General features: G+C 49.4%; 1 protein-coding gene and 1 non-coding gene across 2 annotated transcripts; both read right to left on the bottom strand.

Moving 5' to 3' along the window:
- Positions 1-260: 260 nt before the first annotated feature.
- Positions 261-4,161, bottom strand: RPL30 (ribosomal protein L30). Its single transcript, XM_066178130.1, has 5 exons — positions 4,104-4,161; positions 3,968-4,015; positions 2,907-3,052; positions 1,672-1,802; positions 261-428 (listed from the first exon to the last, which is right to left on the bottom strand). Exons 2-5 carry the CDS (start codon positions 3,986-3,988, stop codon positions 379-381), a joined length of 348 nt encoding a protein of 115 aa, XP_066034227.1. The 5' UTR covers positions 3,989-4,015; positions 4,104-4,161; the 3' UTR covers positions 261-378.
- Positions 666-798, bottom strand: LOC136302749 (small nucleolar RNA SNORA72). Its single transcript, XR_010724131.1, has one exon. It is a non-coding gene; the product is annotated as a small nucleolar RNA SNORA72 (small nucleolar RNA).
- Positions 4,162-8,096: the final 3,935 nt, after the last annotated feature.

The following is an 8,096-nucleotide window of genomic DNA, read 5'->3' as shown; positions in this document are numbered from 1 at the left end:
GAATTGTTTTAATATAAGTAAACCTTTAGGGTTCCCCACCAACATCCCAAATTTGCTACTTTCCCTCACTTTATGCCTTGTGTTTGCATTAGCACTCCAAAAGCAAACACTAAGGAAGCCCTAGACCTTTGGGATTTGGCACCACACTTGCCATGATCAAGGCCTCCTTCACTTGCCTCTCAAGATCCACAATGCCTACAGACTGAAAGGCAAATTTTGCCATGCGAAGGTTATTTCTAAGAGAACAGGAGACACAGCAGTGGTAATTAATCTTCATTTATACAGTTTGTTCCCTAAAACCAACAAAGGTATAATACAAATTTTTCTTCAAAGAGATCTCTAGCCAATTTTATTGTAGAAATAACACCTTTACAGCATTTACTTCTCGCTGGTTTGTTCTGGCATGCTTCTAATGATGTCAGAGTCACCTGTAAAACAAAAATGCATTGTTACAAGAGGACCCACAGAAAGATGCTTTTAGGAATAAAAATAAGAAAAAAAAACTCCACCCATAGAATCCCCACAGTGACTCTAGAAAAAGAAAACAACCTAAAAGCAACTGATAGTCTGCTTAGGAAAAAAGCAAGTGATTTTGATAAAAGTGATAAAAATGCTTGCAAACCTGTTTTTTCTAATGCAAATACAGTATCTTCCAGTAATTATGCACCTGTCACCAGCATTTACAAAGCCAGGACTAGAACAATGATCCAGTTCTGGAGGACACCATGCAGTTTTACTCTAGCGAATGTCTAGCCTCCCCTGATCACAGAAATATCAGGACAGCGAGAATATTCGCATTGTCAGCTACACATCATCAGGATTTTACTTGCAGCTCCCACCCCACCCAAAACCAAACCTGAAAGTGACATTCGGAAAATTAAGTTTACAGCTAACATTTGAATACAAGCAAGCTAAATAAAGTTTTCTGAAGAACTAGGGAATTCAAACCATTGTGACTTGGGGAATAGCTGCTTAGTTATTACAGAAATCATTAAACCTATGTGTATGTATTCTGGTCAATAAACAGAACAAGGGATTGATTCTTCTCTTATAACACTCCGGAAAGAGGATGGGAAGTCACCTATTTAGCAGTCTATATAAGGAATTTGAGCAACTCTCTGGGACAAAGCTTGTTACCAAACCATAGTAATTACATACAAACTTTTAGTTTTAAAATAGTGTTTAACATAATTTTCATTCCCTTGATGAATATCCACCTGTCTATTGGTTGTTTTTCCATATATTACTCTGGGAAGCAGGACAAGTCACAATGCTTTATCTCAGATTAAGAACAGTCAAACAGGGCTGTTGTAAATAGTTATGTTGTGCAAGCTCATGCCCTAGCTGATGGGTTCAGAAACAAGACCCATACAGTTGTTTCCCAGACACTGAAACCTCCCTACAGACTGACAAGTAGACAAAATGCTCACAGGGCTCAGCAGTAAAGGAGCTAAGTGCAAGAGAAGCAGCAGCCCTTCCAGGTTCTAAGAACCTATGACCCATAAAAGAACAAGATCTTGGTCAGAGGAAATTGTGTTAAACCTGATGGAAAAAGGCAGTGAAGTGTGTCATCACTCCTGCTCATTCCTTGCTCAGTGCTGCTACTCACAAGAGAAAGGAGGATCCACAGACACCTCCTCACTTGGTCCCTACACTGCAGGAGAGAATTACCTGGGTCAATGATGGCCAGTGTGCACACTCTGTAGTATTTTCCACATGCTGTGCCCAACTCGATGTTGTTCCCACTATAATGATGGACACCGGTCTTGGCGAGCATAGCGTAGTACTCAATCTCTGATTTTCTGAAATCCAAAAACTGGGTGTTAACAGGATCCACAAACAATTCTGACCAGCTGCAATACAGAGAGAGCAGCTTTAACTCCTACCACACTTAAACCTTAAGACACTTTTCCTTCCCATCCAGAGAAACAAAGCTGTTTCTTGTGAGGCAAAATCACTCCAGGGTTGTGGCTCAGGAACCTTTACTTAGATGTCTGCTGGAGATCTGTAACAACAAACCCTTCAGCCTGCTCCTACACAGGCTCATTTCTACATGGTAGAAGGATTCAGCACTTGCAGACCTCTGAAAGGCCACAGGAGCTGTGCCAAAGTGCATAAACTAAGAGAGTTAATGTTGATGGCCAGTGGTGGCCAGATGCTGAAAGGAGAGACACAGTTGTTGCAGCTGAGAAAGGAACTGTGTATTTTATTTTAAAACAAGTTCATCTATACTGCTCTCTCTTCTGACTTTCACTAGGAGAGTCTAGCAGTCAGTCTGTTTCCCAAGCATTTTGGGATCCCCTTGAATACTGGGGACTGCTGCCCACTGCAACAGTCCTGCTGTTCTCCAAGGATCTAATTTTTCTGGGTTTCGCATTTACATTTTCTTGAGCCTGTCAATATCCCTCAACAACAAAAAGGGCCCAGGTGTTCAGTGAGGAAAAGGACATGGTATTTGTACAGATTACTTCTCAAAAAAGGAGTTTCACAGGCCAGGACCCCAAATTTATAACTAACTTCAACAAATTTTGTGTGCTTCAAATATTTTAAATCAGTTACCAGTTTTCCTAGCTGTAAAATTATATTCCCATACACTTCTTTGGAAAAACATAGGAATTCAGCCCCATTACACTCTTTGTGCATGCTATCAAGTGTGAAAAGCTTCTAGTACTTTCTCTAGTGCAAATTCCTTGAATCAGAAAGCTAGAAAAACACCAGGAAGCATCTTAACATTTCTAGACTTGAAATCACTGCACAGCAAACTACCTGTTGCTTTTATTTCAGAGCACTCTAGAATATGCCAGCAAAGCCCTCTGTGTTAAGTCTCTGGAGCAATTAGCACAAAGCATACACTGCATTTGTACAAAGCACCCATCTCAGAAGTGTTTTCTCACACATCTACTTACCTCAAAGCAGGACAGTTGTTGGCGAGGATAACCAACTTGGCTTTGCCCTGACGAATCATTTTCAGGGTCTGTTTGTACCCAAGCACATATTTGCCACTTTTCATAACCAGCTGAAGCCTGGAGTTGATGGACTCCAGGGACTTTTTCTGAAGATATAGAAAAACATTACTGTGTTAATTCACACTTTTCAAAACAATGGAGAATAGAGAAATTTCAAATAAGATGCGTTTTTCATAATCTCTCTATGAATAATCTCCCTTTGAAACATGGAATAAGAAAGGCCAAACAGCTACTTGAGTATAAGAAAACTTATGGATAGGGGCATTGCTGATACTGTGTTTTCACAAGTTCAGAAAAAAAAAAAGTTCTTTCTTACCCCATTATCTCTCAATAGGCAAATACATCTCAAAGCACTGTTGCTGCTATCGACATAAATCAGTGACATCTGCGTGTATCTGACAAGCTCATGTCAAGCTCAGCTAGTAAAGGCCAAGTAAATACCACTTCTACCTTGCAAATCTATGCCGGGTTTAGGGTCTGTCTCTCCCCAGGGCGCACATTGACAACGTTACACGGAGCAGCAGAAAGAAGTGATTCTAAGCAATATCGAACTGATATTATAATGGGAGCGTGACGCTCATGACAACAGGTTAGGCACATTTGACGGACGAAACCACCTTTGACCAAGAAACCCAGATCTGTCAAAGCCACTCTAAGAGAAAGGCCAGAACACGGCAAGAAAGGCAAAACCTGAACTCCACCCGCTCTAGGATCTCGGCATCACCTCTTCCTTCTTGCAGCCATCTCAGGAGCTCTGCAAGCACCCCGGGACATCGCAGGTAGGGACCCGAGAACACCGAGCCCGGCGAGGAGCGGCCGAGGGGCGCGGCCACAGTCAGGATGGACCAGTCCGAGCTCTGAGGGCCGCGACGGGCTGTGCCCAGGGTCCCCCAGCACCGCCGGCCGCCAACCCAGGCCACGCCGGGTCCCCCCGCCGCGCCACGGCGCTGCCCGGCCGCCCCGCCACCACGTGCGCCCGGCGCAGCCCCACTCTCACTCACCGTCTTCTTCGCGGCCACCATGTTGCTGCCTCGCGGGGGGTCGGGTACCTGGAACACACGGGGATGGAGGGGAGCGGTCAGAACCCGGCAGCAGCGCCCGCAGCGGCCCCCGCGCCCCCGGCCCGGCCCCGCTCACCGAAGACGCGCCGCCAAGATGGCCGGGCCGCCAGAAAGGAAGGAGCTCCCAGCAAGCACCGCACGAAGCCCGCGCAGCTCTCGCGAGAGCCACGCCCACCCCGCCCCGCCCCGCCCCGCCCCGCCCCGCCCCGCCCCGCCCCGCCCCAAGGCTGCCAACGCGCCCGAACCACGGCGGGGGCCCGGGGCGGGGCCTGACGGGGCGGGGCGGGGTCACACTGAGTGGGGGCGGGTCATGGGTTAATGTGGGTGGGGCGGGGCCTGAACGAGGCACGAGGCCTGGCGCGTGTGGGCGGGGCTTGGGCGGGCCGGGCTGCGGGGCGGGCTCGGCTGAGGGGCGGGCCGGGCTGAGGGGCGGGCCGGGCTGAGGGGCGGGCCGGGCTGAGGGGCGGGCCGGGCTGAGGGGAGGGCCGGGCTGAGGGGCGGGCCGGGCTGAGGGGCGGGCCGGGCTGAGCGGAGGGCCGGGCTGAGGGGAGGGCCGGGCTGAGGGGCGGGCCGGGCTGAGGGGCGGGCCGGGCTGAGGGGAGGGCCGGGCTGAGGGGCGGGCCGGGCTGAGGGGAGGGCCGGGCTGAGGGGCGGGCCGGGCTGAGGGGCGGGCCGGGTTGAGGGGCGGGCCGGGCTGAGGGGAGGGCTCGGCTGCCGCGTGAGCTCGGCGGGTGTCTCTGTTCGGTGCTGGTTCCCACCTTTTCCCATCTCCTCCGCCTCCCTCGTTCCGCAGAGGAGCTCTGAACGCATGGTGCACATCACAGCCTCACGGAAGGCTTCAGGAACTGACGCGGGAAGAGCCGTAGCGACCTGAGCCTCCCATCATGGAATCACAGATGGCCTGGATTGCTAGGGACCTTGAAGCTCATCTCGTTCCAGCCCCGCTGCCATGCCATCTTCTGCTAGACCAGGTTACTCAGAGCCCCATCCCACCGGGCCTTGAATACCTTACAGGGATTGGGGGGCATCCACAGCACCTGTACCAGTGTCTTCACCACCCTCACAGTAAAGAGCTTCTTCCCAATAGCTACTGTAAACCTACTCTCTTTCTGTTTGAAGCCCTTCTCCTTTCTCCTGTCACTACTACTACATTTTACTCTTGTAAAAAAAAGTCCCTCTCCATCTTTCCTGTAGGTTCCTTTCAGGTACTGGATGGCCACAATCAGGTCATCCCAAAGCCTTCTCTTTTCCAGACTGAACAATCCCAGTTCTCTCAGCCTTTCCTCATAGGAGAGGTGCTCCATCCCTCCAGTCATCTCGGTGGCTTCCTCTGGACTCAGTCCAGCAGGTCCATGTCTTTCTTGTGCTGGGAGCTCCAGAGCTGAACACAGCACTTCAGGCAGGGTGTCACCAGAACAGTGTCTGGGGGCTGTCACTGGGCACTGTCACTCCTGACACAGGGCTGATGGGGAAAATTGTGGGATGGAGAAAATAAATCTCTTGGGCACCGCAAGGCACCAGCACAGGGGATGCGTGGTGGTCTACCCCTGTGTCCCCGCTGTCTTCACTGTGCACATTGCCTCGCTAAAGCAGCAGTGCCTGCCTTCAGCCCCTGGCAGGCCCCCAGTTCTGCATGAATGGGCCATCCCGATGGGATTCAGCCCCAGGCTGAGCCCGAGCAGACACACAGGTTTCTTGCATGAAAACAGTTTCATGAGCTTGGGAATAGTCTTGGGGCCGACGCTGCCTGTGTTAACGTGTTCAGCTTCGGGTGCACTCAGTGCAGCTCCCGGGTTTGCCGAGGCGATGGCTCTGCACTCCCACCAGCTGTGCGGTGTCCTTAGCCCGTCCCCAGGCAGCTCAGTCCATGGCTGTGCCGGAGTGACAGCGCAGGGAAACTTCCTCCTGCCCCCCCGTGCACTTTGGAAACCACCAGTTTGAAAACTATCTCGCTGAGCACACAGGCAGTGCATTGTTTGCGACCAGGGCCGCGACATGAGGCTCCCATTTTCAGGCCGAGGACATTTGTTCTCGGTCCCACAGTGCTGTCCATCCAAGAACAAGCATCCCAGGGTGGCGCAGGAAGGAGCAGAAAGCAGCAGTAGCTCAGCTGGCGCCTGCAGGGATAACTAGTGTGGACGCTCTTAGTGAGGTGCGGATATTCCCCTAGAGGATGCTCAGGGATCCAGCCACAGGACAACAGCTTTGCTGCCGGTGTGACTTTATGCTCTTAAGACACGGTGCCAGAAAGGCATCCCAGGGTGTACATTTCTTATGAAATTACAAAACTAGTATAGGAGCTTTGCTAGACTCGCACAAGCATGGGAAACTCTTGTGCTGGTTGGCCTTAGGGAGTGTGATGCCTTTATCAATATGGAGCAAAAACTAAAAAGCCAAGAGAAAGTATTTTGCATTTGGTTATTCTAGTAGGTTTATATTAATAAATATTATTTCAAATAAGGAGAATAATTTATAGCAGTATAAAGCTAAGCCCTTCTCCTGGTATGGCTACCTCCATGGTAATTTTTTCTGATGTATGATCACAGACCTAACCAAAATATTTTCAACAGGATAACCTTCTCAGTGACAGGCAGCCTTTGGCCGAAATGCAAACCATCATCCCAATCTTTTTTTTTCTGGGTAACAATGTTGGGTTTTGACAGATCAGTTTAAGCATTTAAATTAACATCTAAACTAACACTGAGACAAAGGTATGTTGGAAAAAAATGTTACCAAACTTAAGTGGAGCTGAAATATCACAAGTGAAATTCTGACATTGGTCCGTCTCTAAAGGTAAAGTTCTCCAGGAATGATGTCTCTGTTAAGCACACATGTATGTAATATGTAAATAACAATATAAAAATGTTACATTTTGATGTGTCTCTATAGTCCAATTTCTTTTATTGAAAAAAAAATTCTGTCCCTTTACAGAGTAGGAATAAATCAATTTTGAGGTATCCTTCAAACTTTTTCTTGGCAACTGAAAAGTAAACTCCATTCTATGTCTCTTTCTTTTCCTGTTCCTCTTTTTCCCCTATGTCCCAGCCCTCAGGTGCATTGCTGCAATTCCCCATCAAACTGTGACTTTGTTTTTAACTCTTTATACTTTTACTTGGTTGGTTGTGGTCTGGTGAAACACTCATCTTTCATTCTTGTTGAAATTACTGGCAAGGGAGTATAAAGCTCAGTGGGCCTCGTGAAGTCCTCGGTGCCGTTCCTTTTGACGATTCCCGGTTTTCTGTCACCTTGCAAGATGCGGGAGTCATGCAAGGCTCCGGGAGAGGGAGCTGTTTCCAAGGGTACCCTTGCAGCCTCCCCTCTCGTTAGGAGAGAACGACTTTTCCTTAGGATTGGGTTGGCGTTGGTGGGAATACATGCAGAAACGGGCACTATTGTTTCTCACCCCATAAACCTTCCTTCTGTGAAGGCCTCTCCTGGGGCTCTGTGGTCCATTTAATGTCCTTTATAAAGACAAAGGCCAATCCAAATCAGATGAAAATTACACTAGAAGAATGAAAAGGCTTTGACCCCACTAAAATTCCTTAAACAATATTATACAGCTGCTGTTTCGTTAAAAACAGCAGCTGGGAGTGGATGGACCTTGACAGACACTGTTTGAGAATTAAGGAATGGGGGAAGGCACATCAGGGAGAGTTTGGCGCCCAGGCACCCTCAGCATCCTCAGGGATCTTGAGCTCTCCTCCACAACGAGGCCACGATACAGCAGAAATAGAAGAAAGGCAGGGAAGCAGCAGGCAATGTTTCGGTCTCCAACGAACAAGTCTCAGCATGGAGCCACCCAGGGAGCAGCTGGCTACCTCAGGAAAAACAGTGTTACTTCTCCTGCCACTAACAGCAGGCACTGTGGTCTCATCCAGCCCCTCTGCCGTCCCCACCACGCTCAGCCAGGGAGGTCAACTCCTTCTCGAGCTGAGCCAGGTATTACTCTGGCTCTGGGGCTCTGCGGGCTGGTGCTCAGTTTGGCAGTGGAGATGAGCATGCAGGGAATGCAGAGTACTTGGGGAAAGCAGGACCACTCTTCACCCTGGCTTAACCCTTGGCTTGCCTG

Source organism: Chamaea fasciata, unplaced genomic scaffold (genome assembly GCF_029207755.1).
Source record: "Chamaea fasciata isolate MVZ Bird 193981 ecotype frontalis unplaced genomic scaffold, bChaFas1.0.hap1 SCAF_1, whole genome shotgun sequence".
Taxonomy (NCBI): domain Eukaryota; kingdom Metazoa; phylum Chordata; class Aves; order Passeriformes; family Sylviidae; genus Chamaea; species Chamaea fasciata.
This window is presented reverse-complemented; position numbering and strand designations above follow the sequence as displayed.

Excerpts from the sequence above, each read along its gene's own strand:
- RPL30 (XM_066178130.1), bottom strand. The coding sequence starts at position 3,988 with ATGGTGGCCGCGAAGAAGACG. Across the intron at positions 3,053-3,967 it reads TGGTGGCCGCGAAGAAGACG|AAAAAGTCCCTGGAGTCCAT; the intron begins GTGAGTGAGAGT and ends CTATATCTTCAG. Across the intron at positions 429-1,671 it reads ACTGGCCATCATTGACCCAG|GTGACTCTGACATCATTAGA; the intron begins GTAATTCTCTCC and ends TTTGTTTTACAG.